At 46.4% G+C, this 15,366-nt stretch overlaps 1 protein-coding gene across 1 annotated transcript; it reads left to right on the top strand.

Annotated features, from left to right (window-relative positions):
- The first annotated feature begins 13,427 nt into the window (after nucleotides 1-13,427).
- Nucleotides 13,428-14,122, top strand: LOC125515824 (histone H3.2). Its single transcript, XM_048681325.1, has one exon. It carries the CDS (start codon nucleotides 13,502-13,504, stop codon nucleotides 13,910-13,912), a length of 411 nt encoding a protein of 136 aa, XP_048537282.1. The 5' UTR covers nucleotides 13,428-13,501; the 3' UTR covers nucleotides 13,913-14,122.
- Nucleotides 14,123-15,366: the final 1,244 nt, after the last annotated feature.

Genomic DNA, 15,366 nt, shown 5'->3' with positions numbered 1-15,366 from the left:
ACCTACTCGAGGACGAGCAGGAATTAAGCTTGGGGATGCTTGATACGTCTCCAACGTATCTATAATTTTTGATTGCTCCATGCTATATTATCTATTGTTTTAGACATTATTGGGCTTTATTATCCAGTTTTATATTATTTTTGGGACTAACCTATTAACCGGAGGCCCAACCCAGAATTGTAGTTTTTTGCCTGTTTTAGGGTTTCGAAGAAAAGGAATATCAAACGGAGTCCAAACGGAATGAAACCTTCGGAAACGTGTTTTTCTAATCAGATAAGATCCAGGAGACTTGGACCCTCTGTCAAGAAAGCCACGAGGTGGTCACGAGGGTAGGGCCCCCCTAGGGCGCGCCCCCTGCCTCGTGGGCCCCTCGAAGCTCCACCGACATACTTCTTCCTCCTATATATATCCACATACCCCCAAACGATCGGGGACGGAGCCAAAAACCTAATTCCACTGTTGCAATTTTTTGTATCCACGAGATCCCATCTTGGGGCCTGTTCCGGAGCTCCGCCAGAGGAGGCATCGATCACGGAGGGCTTCTACATCATCATCCAAGCCCCTCCGATGAAGTGTGAGTAGTTTACTTCAGGCCTACGGGTCCATAGCTAGTAGCTAGATGGCTTCTTCTCTCTTTTTGGATCTCAATACAATGTTCTCCCCCTCTCTCGTGGAGATCTATTCAATGTAATCTTCTTTTTGCGGTGTGTTTGTTGAGACCGATGAATTGTGGGTTTATGATCAAGTCTATCTATGAATAATATTTGAATCTTTGCTGAATTCTTTTATGTATGATTGGTTATCTTTGCAAGTCTCTTCGAATTATCAGTTTGGTTTGGCCTACTAGATTGGTTGTTCTTGCCATGGGATAAGTGTTTAGCTTTGGGTTCGATCTTGCGGTGTCCTTTCCCAGTGACAGAAGGGGCAGCAAGGCACGTATTGTATCGTTGCCATCGAGGATAACAAGATGGGTTTTTTATCATATTGCATGAAACTATCCCTCTACATCATGTCATCTTGCTTAAGGCGTTACTCTGTTTTTAACTTGATACTCTAGATGCATGCTGGATAGCAGTCGATGAGTGGAGTAATAGTAGTAGATGCAGAATCGTTTCGGTCTACTTGTCTCGGACGTGATGCCTATATACATGATCATACATAGATATTCTCATAACTATGCTCAATTCTGTCAATTGCTCAACAGTAATTTGTTCACCCACCGTAGAATACTTATGCTCTTGAGAGAAGCCACTAGTGAAACCTATGGCCCCCGGGTCTCTTTCTCATCATATCAATCTCCATCACTTTGTTATTGCTTTGCTTTTACATTGCTTTTACTTTATTTACTTTGAATCTCTATACCAAAAATACCAAAAAAATATTATTTATCATCTCTATCAGATCTCACTTTGCGTTGGTTGCGTTGAGCTATTGTTTTTGTGTAGGTACGAGGGACTCGAGCGTAGCCTCCTACTGGATTGATACCTTGGTTCTCAAAAACTGAGGGAAATACTTATGCTACTTTGCTGCATCATCCCTTCCTCTTCGGGGAAATCCAACCCAGTGCTCAAGAGGTAGCACTTGCTATCCTGAAATTTGGACGCGCGCGAGAACTCCCTCCTCATCCGAAATCGCTCCCGCAGCCCAGACACGCGAAATCCCCCTTCTACCCCTCAGCCAGAAATGAAGCTCCATGTCGCGGTGTCAAAATCGGTGGGGGTACGCTGGTAACTTACCCTACATTTCGGACAAGCGTGTCCCTAAGCTTGGCTCCCCCCTCCCCCTTCGCCCCCCCATTCGTACACCGAGGCCGCTAAAACCCACGAAACCCCATGCTCCTCCGTCGGCCTCCCGACCGCCGCCCAGCCGGAGACTCTTCCCCAACTACGTCGTCTAGCGCAACAGCTCGCCGTTCCTCATCCACCGCACCGGATGAGGATCCATTGTCGATCTCGTCGTCCCGTCGGATCAGCCGCCCCGTCCTCCACCTCCAAGGAGCTGCCCCGACGTTCTCCTCGTCTATCGCGCCACCTCAATCCCCACAGCGCTGTCTTGACCTACCCCGCCGGAACCGCAGCACCCTCACCAATTCCTCCGATGAAGCCGAGGCCAACTCGACGCCACCAAGGAGGTTCTGCACTCACCGCTGCATTTTATCTTTTATTCGATCTCACGGGGCTGGCGGTGCTCGATACTGAGCAGACATGGTGTGTCTCCATCGACGGCGTCGTCGCCGGCCACATCATCCACGGTGTCTCTCCCCCATGTCGTTGCTTCCTCGGCGGCGACTTCCACAACGGCACTAGCTGCAACTGCTCCGGCTCTTGCTCGCGCTGCGGCTCTGTTCTTGTTGTCGGTCGCGCTGCTGCACTGCTCCTGCTTTCGTTCGTGCTGCTGCTCTGCTCTTGCTCTCGCTTGCGCTGCTGCTGCTGCACGACCTCCGGCAGCTACAGGAGTTGTTGCTTTAGCACTCGCTCACGGTGCTACTGCACGACTTGCTCTCTGCTAGTGCGTTCCCTACTCGAGCGTCTGCTGATTTAGATCACTGCTTCTCTGCTACTAGTGCTCGAACGCCCTAAACATCTATTGCAATGCTCTGTTACTAGTTCAATCAGTTTCGACAGTAAAATTCAGTTTCGACTGTGAAGTTCATTTTCTTCAGTTAAGTTCGGAGTGAACAGTACTTACAGCATCTGTCGGAGCGGCCGTGGCGCGGCTGATGTGTTTTACATCTAGCACTTTTTGGTGGTGTATTTTACATCATCTATTGCAGATGATATTAGGGTCCCACTTTAGATTAACATTGTCTGTCTTGTCATACTTTAGCCTCGTCGCCGTACACCTTAGTAGAGCTGCTCCAACGACGGAACCGTCCATCACAGCGGAGCAGTACCCTCGGTGCCGTTTCCAGAGGTCTCAGATCTTCTTCCCCGCCTCCGACAGTCACACCAGCATCATCACCATCCTCCACGTCCAACCCAATGATGCTGAGGTCCACAAGGCTATGCCAAAGAGGTTGTACACTCGTCGCATCACTTTGTTTCTCCATTCCTCTGTTCTTCCAATTCATGTGAGCCAAACACCCAGGTTGACTGAAATCCTATGTTTCCAAATGCTCTATTTTGCACGTGCATTCCTATCCTATTCCTGTGTTTTTCCTGTCCCTGTGTTTATAGAATCCTCCAATTCTAAGGAGCCCTTACAGATTTACTTCATTTTCAGATAGGCGTCAAAGAAAACTCTATGTGTTATGTCCTGCTCCTGCCGTGCCGTCATCCACCCCACCTGAGGTGCACCATCGACAGAAGCGTTCACTACAGCAGAGATCCCCCCCTGCAGAGTTCCTTTCGCCGCCTCAGATCATCTTCCCTGTTGCCGGCAGCCACGCCAACTGCATTACCATCATCGACTAAGCAGATGAACCTGAGGACTACACAGTTCTGGAAGAGAGGTCGTAGTCTTTCGTGTTTTCTTATGTTATACATCGGTTATTATTACCTGCTACTTTATCATTCAATCTTGAGTTTTGAATTGCCCATGGGTCTCATATCGAGCCAGCAACGAATAGTATCTATCTACTATCTGGTTCATCTGGGGTCTTCTATGTGGTTCATGTTGGGTGGGCAACAAACAATAGATGATCCATTGTCTATCTTTTTAAACTAAAGCTATAATCTACTTGCTATCATTAGTTTTGGATCCATCCACTCGTTTGCTACCATCAGTCTTGATTTTTGCATGCACCCCTTAGGTCTTACAAAATCAAACTATTTTTTTATTATGCATGTCAGATATTGTACACAATCATACTGAACATGTAGAGAAAAGGAGAAGACCGTTGCGTGCAAATATAATGTCATGCAGACGCCGCTCCATGGTGGGCGAAGTGCCCCCCCCCCTCCTGCATTTCCAGATTGTATTCTAGAGGAAGATAACTGTTCAGATGGAGATTCAGAAGGAGCCGACCACGCTTGTTTACCACCTGAGGTGTTTGCTCTAACCTGGCATGCTGATGTTGGTCATATCATGCATATGGCGCCTTGCATTGCTTACATTATACATCTTATATGTCATCAACTTAGTTTAGATTTTCTTTGTGTGAATGCCACCTGTTTGGTTTCTATATCATACTCCCACCATTCCTAAATATTTGTCTTTTTAGAGATTTCAACAAGTGACTACATACGGAACAAAATGAGTGAATCTACACTCTAAAATATGTCTATATACATCCGTATGTGGTAGTTCATTTGAAATCTCTAAAAAGACAAATATTTAGGAATGGAGGGAGTATATGGGAATTATGCAATGCCATCTTCTTTAGCCAGGCATCATATACATGAATCATGCAATGCCATCCTGTTTAGCCAGTCATTGTATATGTGAATTGTATCGTGCCATATTTTTTTCCATAATGTATTCCATTTGTCAACAATGTTTATACATTCATCTACTCTTCCTGTGCATCAGCCATTTGAGTCGGTCATGGGAAAATCTGGAGTGAAAACGAGGTCTTCTGAGCAGTCAGTGCTACCTGTCGATGCAGATTTCTTGCTGGTTACAGATAGCTCCTCAGAGGAGGATTCAGAGAGAGAGATGACCAGTCGTATCCCCCCCCCCCCGAGGTGCATGCTCTAACTTGGCTGGGTTATATTGCTCATATCATGCATATGGTGTCTTGCATTGCCATGCCATCTGCTTAGATTAGACATGCTTTGTGTGAATGCCTCCTATTTGCTTTCTATATCAGATATGTGAATTATGCAATGCCATGTTTTTCAGCCAGTTATCATATATGTGAATTATGCACCGCCATGGAGCCAGGCATCATATATGTGAATTATCTCATGCCATCTTTTTTTTCATTACGTATTCCATTTGTCGAAAATATGTGTATATTGAACTACTCTTCATGTGTATCAGCCATTTGAGCCGGTTATGGAAAAATATGGAGTGAAAACAAGGTCTTCAGAGTAGGCAATGGTACCTGTTGAAGCATATATCTCGATGGTTACAGGGAGCTCCTCAGAGGAGGATTCAGAGATAAATGACCAGTCCTATATCCCACCTGAGGTGTATGCTCTAAGTTGAAATGTTTATATTTCTCATATGATGCATATGATGTCTTGCATTGCTTAGTTTAGACATCATATGCACAATATTGAATTCTATCTGCTTAGTTTAGAGATCATACATGCGAGTGCCAGCTGCTTAGTATATGAATCAATTTTGTCAATTATATCATGCCATCCTATATACTTAGACAACATGTATGTGACTTATTTCATCCCAACCTATTTTAGAAATACATCATATAGTTTTGTCATGTCATCCTGTTTAGGTACTCATCATATGTTGAATTATTCCATTATATCATGTTAAGCTATCCATCATATATCTGAAACTATGTCATGCTATCCTATTTAGTTAGGCATCATATATGTGAAATTGTGTCATGCTGTCCTGTTTGGTTAGACAACATATATGTGAATTACCACATCTGTCTATCATACAATGTCTGTACGTTCAATTTCTTTTCTTGTTTATCAGCCATTTGAATTGGAGGGGGTGATGGCAGTATCTAAGGGAGCAAAAACCCATTCTTCACAAAAGACAGTGTTACCCGTCGATGTAGATAGAACCATGGTTGTACTGGCCCACAAACTAGCCCCACCACACATAATTGAGACTCTTCCAGATTGCACACTTACACCGTTGGGTAGAGAACCAGCTACAACCCATCTAACTGCAACCCCAGCGGATAGTAACCCACTTATAGTTGACAAAGCACCATGTCCACCACAGAGTACCCCCACACGAGCAGTTTGTAAAGCTACTGCAGTGCCCAAAGCACGAAGACCACCACAGCTAACCAAACTCCACATTAAAGCAGAAGAGCAACTGTTCCCAGGTCAAATTCTGTAGCTATGGTCCATACTCCTTTGCTGTTGCATCACTGTATTTACTCATACCAATTACTTTTGAATTTGAAGGATCCAATTGAAACTCCAATGGCGCAACAGGTATGTTTTAAACCTATTTCTTTAACTGGATTGTTGTTCTAACTTCTTGCTCTATGTTGATTTCAGTTTAAGTTGTATAAACAGTTATGTTCTCATGTGATGCACATTACAAGTGCTGCCAATGCTGTGTAGTTTCTCACACTTATATTCTGTCTATGCTGCTATGTCTTAAAAATATATGAGTTGAACTGTGTCTCTATCTTGATTAGGGAACATAAACTAGAATGATATGGACAATACAGTGACCATAGTACATAGATATATGTTTGTTTCATGCCGTTATCCTGTCCACCTTACTACTGAACCGGTTTACCAAAATGAGTTTCGTATACTACAAGCTAAACCTGTGATGTGTCTGCTTGTTTCTCTTGTAGTATGCAAACAGAATATTGGAGAAGAGCACCCTACTATGCAATGGTAGAGAAAGTAATGCAGATAAGGTTCAAGATAGTGAGACAACCCTGTTGGTCTCCAAGAAAGGTGATAAAAACGATCTTGTAGACAGTGAGAAAACCCCACAGTCCTGCGTTGATGTAGTGTTCGAGTTACTGGCCAGTACCGCTGGCACAAGCTCTTCGAACTCGCTGCCTGAATCACTTTGGCTTCTTCAGTCTCAGCTACAAGCTGAAAGGCATCAGTCAGCTGTGCTGCGGCAAGAAGCCGAAGGACTGAGGAAGTCCCTGCAGAATTCAGATGCGTACTTTCTTGTGCAACAACAAGCGCTGGAGGATTTAAGCGCCAAACAAGAGAAAGTTAATAAGCTTGCTAAGCATCTTGCCAGCATTATGGGTACCCAGGATATTGTTTCTTGAACTCTTCTGAAGAGGTTTCAGTTCTGGACTTGTTTTGCTGCGGTGTTTATATGCTGCTTTGTTCCCTATATTTGCACTGGTGGCGAACTTTGATGCCCAGTGGATATAATATGTGTAATAGCCGTGATAGCCTAGCATAAGTTGCTTGCTTATTTATTTCCTTGTTGTCTTGTTTATTTGTTTGTTTGTAGTCAGTGCAGTTATTTTTCCGCGGTTTGCTAGTGGCTGCAATAACCTATTTTTAAAACTAGGCCACAGTAACCATGGGCTAATATTTACTGTAGTGACACTGGGCCTCCTATGGGCCATAGAAACAGTGGGCCTTCTACGGGCCGTAGAAACAGTAGGCCTTCTATGGGCCGTAGAAACAATGGGCCTTCTACGGGCCATAGAAACAATGGGCCTTCTACGGGTCGTATCATCAATGGGCCTTATACGGGCTATATCATCAATGGGCCTTATACGGGCCGTATGATCGATTGGCCAAACATGGGCCAAGAACAGGCCGCATTATGGCCGTAAACGGGCTAGAGTTGGAATCGTCCATTCATGGGCCGACCATAACAGGCCATCGTTAATAGGCCGTATTTGATGACGCTATGAAAACGACCCAACGTATTAACAGACCACAAACGGGCCGACTGTAACCACAGACTGAATTTGGCCCACAAGCAGAAAATGACAGTAATGGGCCGTAAGTAAACGAATGTTGGAAATGAGCCCAAGAATAAATGGGCTCTAAGAAGGCCGAAAGATAACATGGGCTGGAAACGGCCCAACGGAATAACGGGTCGTTAATGGGTATAAAGTGATACACTGTTCATTACGGGCCAGTTTCACCACGGGTCGTTAATGGGTGTAAAGTGATACACTATTCATTACGGGCCAGTTTCACCACGAGCCGTTAATAGGCCAAGAGTTACATAGGGCCTCATATGGGCCGAAAGACGTCATGGGCCATACATGGGCCAGAAGTGAAAACAGGCTGGAATCATATTGGATGGCCCAGATGACGCTACTGGGCCTAATTCGGATAGGGCATAACGGGCCTTGGGTTAGCGGGTTGTAAATGGGCTATATGTGAACAGGCCGTTAACAGGCTTTCCATGGGCCGGCCCGCCACCTTTTGACCAAGTCAAATGGGCCGGCCTTTTCACAGGAATGGGCCTCTGTTGGGCCATGCCACGTGTTGACGTATCATAGGCGCCTTCTGTCCAATGAGTGGATGACATCTGTCCCAACGATGAGCCGACACGTGTTTCCTCCAGCCAATGATGATTTTACATGTGGAAAATCCCCATTGGTCGGGGCTGTTAACGGGTTATCGGATCCAAAACCTGACCCCATAGCTTAATGGCGTTCTGTTACGGTGGATGCCACTTGTCGGTCACCTTTGACGAAAGCACTTCTGTGACGCGCGATTTATCGTCATGGAAGTGCACACTTCCGTGATGATAATTTTGGTAATGTCATGAAACACTTCTACGATAGCACAGGTATGACTATCTTGATTCTGTCATAAAATCATCATGGATGTACATGCATGACAAAAAAACGCAACCTACTGTGACAAACATGTATCATCACGGAAGTGTATTTTTTTGTAGTGTTAACCCCTCTGCCACAAGGGCTTTGGATAATGTCTCGAGGGCTATTGCGGCTGCTTTGTTCTCGGCACGGAGTGCTATGTCCGGATCACTAACTAGAGTGATGATTCCCTTGGGTCCGGGCATTTTGAGCTTCATGTCCCCGTAATGGGGTATGGCTTGAAAAATTGTGAATGCCTCCCGCCCTAGAAGGGCGTGGTATCCGCTACTGAACGGGGTCACTTGGAATGTAATTTCTTCGGATCTGTAATTCTCCGGAGTGCCGAATACCACATCAAGTGTGATTTTCCTAGCGCAACGTGCCTCCCGACTAGGGATGATTCCTCGGAAGGTCGTACTGCTTTGCTCAATGCGGTTGCTGTCTATTTCCATTTTTTGGAGAGTTTCCTCGTAGATGAGGTTTAATCCGCTGCCGCCGTCCATAAGCACCTTGGTGAGCCGAAAGCCGTCCACAATTGGACTGAGGACCAAAGCGGCTGGTGCTCGGGCTGTTCGAAATTTAGGTTCGTCACTGGCATTGAAGGTAATAGCCATGTCACTCCATGGATTTATTGCTGCCACGTGGCAGACTTCGGCGAGGCTGTGGAGTGCTCGCTTACGCCTATTATTTGAGGCGAAGGTCTTGAAGACCGTTAATACTGTATTATTATCCGTGGGAAGGTGTTCTGAGATATGTTGGGTGAGGAGATCCTCACGCGCTTTTGGCCACCTGCCGGAGTACCCAACATGCTCTAAGGATGTGTGTTGATATGGCATCCGTTGTACTGTGGATTTTGCAGGGCCCGTTAAGCCATCCCTCCAACACGGTTCCACGCCCTGTAGTGGGCTTTTGCTTCTTTGTCATTGAGTCGGGTGACTTATGAGAGTGCACCCTTTTAGTCCGGACTGGGGGTTTTGTCAGAGCTGGATTATCCCAAAATTGCGTTTGGGTTTTCCAGGCACTTTCCATCGCACAGTATTTCCTTACTATGGCTGCCAAGTCATCGAAGTGTGCTATGTCACGGCGGCTTGTGGCGTTGAGGACCTCCCTTGTCCGTGCAATTGTTGCAAAAGAATGAAATTGCGTCTTCCTCGCGACAGTTCTTGACCTTGTTCATTACAAGGAGGCATCTGGCCCAATAGTGATGTACTGTCTCTTGGGGCGCTTGCCTAATGTGGGAAAGATCGTTTGTATCTGGGTAGGTGGGTAGATTTAAGTCCAAACATTGACCCAATCTGCAGTCCCGGGGCAGGGGAGTTTCCGATCTTGGAAGTTCGGGCTCCGGGATGTTGCCCCGCGGGTTCGGTATATGGCCTGATTCTAGGTTCAGGGTTAAGGCGGTGTCCTCCCGTGAGCGGGTATCCGGCTCGGAGAGCTCGGGGATCCGGACATAGTTCATCCTCAGGATAGAGGGAGAATCGCCGCATTGCTCCTCCACCACCGCTATCTGATGGGTGACCGGCGGAGAGTTAATCTCTCTTTGGTCAGGTTTAAGCCCGATCCGATCGTAGTCCGTAGTGACTCCCAGAGCGGCGATGCGATCCAAGAGCTCGTTCAAAGAGGAGAGCTCCATTGGATCCATCTGCTCGGTAAATTTCGAGCCAATGTGGAGGCTATTTTTGATGACCCAAGAAGTCATCGTCGGTGCAGCGGCCGAGCGGGCGGTCATGACGAAGCCGCCTAATTGGAGAGTTTGGCCTACAGCCAGGGCTCCCCCAGAGGCTCTGGGAGGCTACTGAGGGAGTCCTGAATTAGGGGGTCTCCAGACAGCCGGACTATATCCTTTGGCCGGATTGTTGGACTATGAAGATACAAGATTGAAGACTTCGTCTCGTGTCCAGATGGGACTCTACTTGGCGTGGAAGGCAAGCTAGGCAATACGGATATGTACATATCCTCCTTTGTAACCGACCTTGTGTAACCCTAGCCCCCTCCGGTGTCTATATAAACCGGAGGGTTTTAGTCCGTAGGACAACAGACAATCATACCATAGGCTAGCTTTTAGGGTTTAGCCTCTCCGATCTCGTGGTAGATCAACTCTTGTACTACTCATATTATCAAGAACAATCAAGCAGGACATAGGGTATTACCTCCATCAAGAGGGCCTGAACCTGGGTAAACATCGTGTCCCCTGCCTCCTGTTACCATCCGCCTTAGACGCACAGTTCGGGACCCCCTACCCGAGATCCGCCGGTTTTGACACTGACAAAGATCTTTATCGGTCGTACCGTAATGACAACATACGTTATTCCCTTTGTCATCGGTATGTTACTTGCCCGAGATTCGATCGTCGGTATCTTCATACCTAGTTCAATCTCGTTACTGGCAAGTCTCTTTACTCGTTCCGTAATACATCATCCCGCAACTAACTCATTAGTCACATATTGCTTGCAAGGCTTATTCTGATGTGCATTACCGAGAGGGCCGAGAGATACCTCTCCGATATTCGGAGTGACAAATCCTAATATCGATCTATGCCAACCCAGCAAACACCTTCGGAGATACCTGTAGAGCATCTTTATAATCACCCAGTTACGTTGTGACGTTTGATAGCACATAAGGTATTCCTGCGGTATCCGAGAGTTGCATAATCTCATAGTCAAAGGAATATGTATATGACATGAAGAAAGCAATAGCAATAAAACTGAATGATCAATATGCTAAGCTAACGGATGGGTCTTGTCCATCACATCATTCTCCGAATGATGTGATCCCCTTCATCAAATGACAACACATGTCTATGGTTACGAAACTTAACCATCTTTGATTAACGAGCTAGTCTATTAGAGGCTTACTAGGGACACAATGTTTTGTCTATGTATTCACACATGTATCAAGTTTCCGGTTAATGCAATTCTAGCATGAATAATAAACATTTATCATGATATAAGGAAATATAAAAATAACAACTTTATTATTGCCTCTAGGGCATATTTCCTTCACATTATGCTAAGCTAACTAATGGGTCTTGTGCATCACATCATTCTCCTAATGATGTGATCCCGTTATCAAATGACAACTCGTGTCCATGGTTAGGAAACCTTAACCATCTTTGATCAACGAGCTAGTCAAGTAGAGGCTCACTTGGGACACGATGTTTGTTTATGTATTCACACATGTATTTTGGTTTCCGATCAATACAATTCTAGCATGAATAATAAACCTTTATCATGAATAAGGAAATATAATATAAAATAACAACTTTATTATTGCCTCCCTTCAAGAAGTTCTAGACCACTATCTGCTACCTCCGGAGGAAACCCTAGATCGGTAGATCGGAATACGGCGGCGCGCTTGTGTCGTTTCCCCCTTGGGGGCATCGTTCTTGGAGGTGCACACGGGCTTGAGGGACCAGTGGACGAGATCTTTGGTGGAGCGGTGCTTCATCGTACACATTGATGTCGACGGATCTCGATGGCGTGACGCCCTGGAGATTAGGCGTTTGATGTGCCACGATGGACTTGCGCAAGAGGGTGACACTGTCTGGTGTCATGACGGCGTCGATGACAGAGAGGCTTGGCACGGTCGATGCGTCAGTTTCTGCTCTTAAGATGGATCGATAAAAGACGGTGGTGACGGACCTTGCAGTGTGCGCATGTGGTGCCCACTGTGAGTGTGCTGGACCGGTGTGTGACCCAGTTCGGGTATGTGCCTAGGCTGGGGCATCCGGCTTTAGATGTTAGGTTTTGGTGTGTTATCTGTTTGGTATTAGGCTTGGACAATTGTCACCCTTCATCAAGGGAATAGGAGTAGCAATATGTGTTGCCAAGATGATGACTTCAGGCATACTGATGTACTACTTTGTAAGATCTTTGTGAATAATAATAATATGGCTAAATGCATTGCCCCGATGCAAAGGCCGGGGATACATCCTCCTTTTCAAAAAAAAATAAAAAAAATTGAAGTTCTGGACACGTAGTTGTAAACCGAGCTTAAACGTATCTTTCAATGAGTATCAGACGAATTATATTACCGTAGTTTGTTTTTAAAATAGCTCATCACTCATGCCGAATAATGAAATTATATTAGTTTGTTGCTCCCTGAAAAAGGATAATTTTTGGTCTAATTAATGTTTTTTTTTCGAGTGAAAAATAGTTTTATTCCATTACAATAGGGTTACAATTGAGAGGCAGAAGTTTCTCAACACATGGTGGTCCTTTATATAGCCACACAACAGTGGTACTATCTGTATAACTATACGACGCCAATCGATCTGTCACCCTATTTTGCTCACGTTTAATTTTCAAGTGAATAAACTCTCTACCTCCCATAAAAAATTTGATCTCCGCTACTAAATGCCCATATGCCGATTTCGACAAGCCATTCCCCATCAAAACCGACAGTGCCTCCGAGGAGTCTGATTGTACAATAATCAGGCCATCACTATGATGCAGCGCCAATGCCACCCCTGCATCAAAACATGTAACTCCGTCTCCAATGCGTCATTACAGTTAAACAAATAGCGATAAAACTGCGAATATCACCCCGCCATCAGGTCTTCTCATGGTCACAACGAAATATTGGTCTAATGTTTGTGCGGCGATGAACAAGTGTACGGGTAAAACTGGCTTCTATAGAGAGAAAATGCACAGGGCATGCATGCACGTTGTTCCAAGGGATTGTTTTAGGGGGGCATGAGACAAGTGATGGTCGATGGCGTGGTGCTGTCGCACAGAAACCAGTTCACCTGGTTGGGCATATGCTTTGGTTTTAGCTCAGGATTGCCCATTCGGTTTCCTTGGGTCGCACATGGTCGCACCGGCCTTCCTCCAAAGACATTTCAGTCCATCTGGGGCGCCTCCATCCACCATCCGGCTGACACCTCTTCAGCCAATCAGAGCACGCGATCCCCCTTCCCACGGATCACCCCTCGAAACCAGATCGCAGCCGTCCACGCACCACGCATCCAACGCTCCACGCCCGCCATCCCTCCCGAAAAACCAAAACCCACCCGCTCGCTCGCTCGCCCGGTGCCTCCTATTTAACGCCGCCCCCTCCCCTTCTTCTTCCTCGCTCCAATCCTCCCAACCCCCAAGCACCAGAGCCTCCTCAACCTCCCGGCGCCGGCGCATCGACGGCATGGCCCGCACCAAGCAGACGGCGAGGAAGTCCACCGGCGGCAAGGCGCCGAGGAAGCAGCTGGCGACCAAGGCCGCCCGCAAGTCCGCCCCGGCCACCGGCGGCGTGAAGAAGCCCCACCGCTTCCGCCCCGGCACCGTCGCGCTCCGGGAGATCCGCAAGTACCAGAAGAGCACCGAGCTGCTCATCCGCAAGCTGCCCTTCCAGCGGCTGGTGAGGGAGATCGCGCAGGACTTCAAGACCGACCTCCGCTTCCAGTCCTCCGCCGTCTCCGCCCTGCAGGAGGCCGCCGAGGCCTACCTCGTGGGCCTCTTCGAGGACACCAACCTCTGCGCCATCCACGCCAAGCGCGTCACCATCATGCCCAAGGACATCCAGCTCGCCCGCCGCATCCGTGGCGAGAGGGCATAGGCTGCTGCTGCAATCCATATCCATGCGCCGTGTCAGATACGTAGATCCCTGTTAGGCTGAGTTCATCGGTGGAAAATCCGTAGTGTTTCAGAATGTGCGTCGTGTTAGATCCATGTTCCTCTCATGGTGGGTGGATGTGGTATGCCTAATCTGATGGTACCTTCTTGTTGCCATCAGCAATGGAAATGAAAATGTTGGTTCCAGTTCTCATACACGTGCCTTTGAATGCCCGATTCTCCCTGTATCTGAGCCTTTCCTCTTGAATGTGGTTGCACCAAATGTTGGATTAGATTATCAAATTTCTTGCCTTTTCAAGCCGCGTGTTCTTATGCTCTGATTTTTTGAACTTAAATTATCATTCGACTATCAATTTTTACAATATAAGCAATCCGGCTTGCTGCATCTGAACCCGAACGAACGGACGAGCCGCTAATATGCTCTGAACTGAAGACGCATATTAGCGGCTCTGAACTGCAAACATACTGATGGCACTACAAGTTACTTGGTGTCTTGCTTTCAGATTTTACAGGTTCAGAAAAGGCTGCGGGCTTCCACATCGTGCCTGCAATATTATTGGTTGCATGCATCACCCGCAATTCCTAAACAACGCACCAGAACATTTTGTATCTCCTGCTATTCCTGGTTCTGCCACCGTCGAAACTGCAGACTGGGTCGGCCATTGCTTGAGTAGAGTATGCTGAAACATTGGACACAATCAGGAGTGTAAGAGAAGATGTGTCCTATCTCAAACATGTGGAATGACCTGCCGGTTTTAGCCAGCTTCCATCTTGTAGTAGCTTAAATGATACAGTGTCAAAGTTTGAAATCAGTATTCTGGTTGGTTGCCCCTGCCCCTGATAAGCACGAGATGGACTCCGGGATCTCGTGTTAATAAGCTCGTTCAGTTCAGCTTTGTGTACCTACCACCACGTCGAGCAAGTTTCCTGTAGATTATCTTCAGATCTCCAAATCAGTTTTCCTCACAGAAAAAAAAAGGATCTCCAAAACAGTCCAGATGAAGGAATAATAATCTGTCATTGGAGGACATGCTACAGCACTGCAACAGGTATATAAAGATGAATTGATATTCACAGTGAAATTAGCGACTTATCTTGTTTTCTGGGTTTGAAATACACCCATAAAAAAAGTCTGTTCCCTGCAGAATAACTGAAGGCAACCATTCTCATTTCGATAGAAAAAAATTCACATTCTTCCCTTGATACCTATGGGTTTGAACACCCTCCCACATGAACAATCTCAAGAACACAACACAGCAGTTCTGAACAAACATCTCCCCCGCCCACAACCCAAAATTTTCGAGTTGCCGCCACAGCTCTTTTTTATTAGAGCGAAGACGCAAGGAGTGTCCGACTTTAAATTAATAAAGCCAACATCAACTCGCTTTTTATAGCCGTACCAAGTCTTTCACTACAGTATGGTTTAATTTGACTCCT

Source organism: Triticum urartu, chromosome 6, assembly GCF_003073215.2.
Source record: "Triticum urartu cultivar G1812 chromosome 6, Tu2.1, whole genome shotgun sequence".
In the NCBI taxonomy this organism is placed as follows: domain Eukaryota; kingdom Viridiplantae; phylum Streptophyta; class Magnoliopsida; order Poales; family Poaceae; genus Triticum; species Triticum urartu.
The sequence above is the reverse complement of the archived record's forward strand: the minus strand, read 5'-3'. Positions and strand labels throughout refer to the sequence as shown.

Bases quoted from the DNA above. Each gene is read 5' to 3' on its own strand.
- LOC125515824 (XM_048681325.1), top strand. From the start codon at position 13,502: ATGGCCCGCACCAAGCAGACGGCGAGGAAGTCCACCGGCGGCAAGGCG.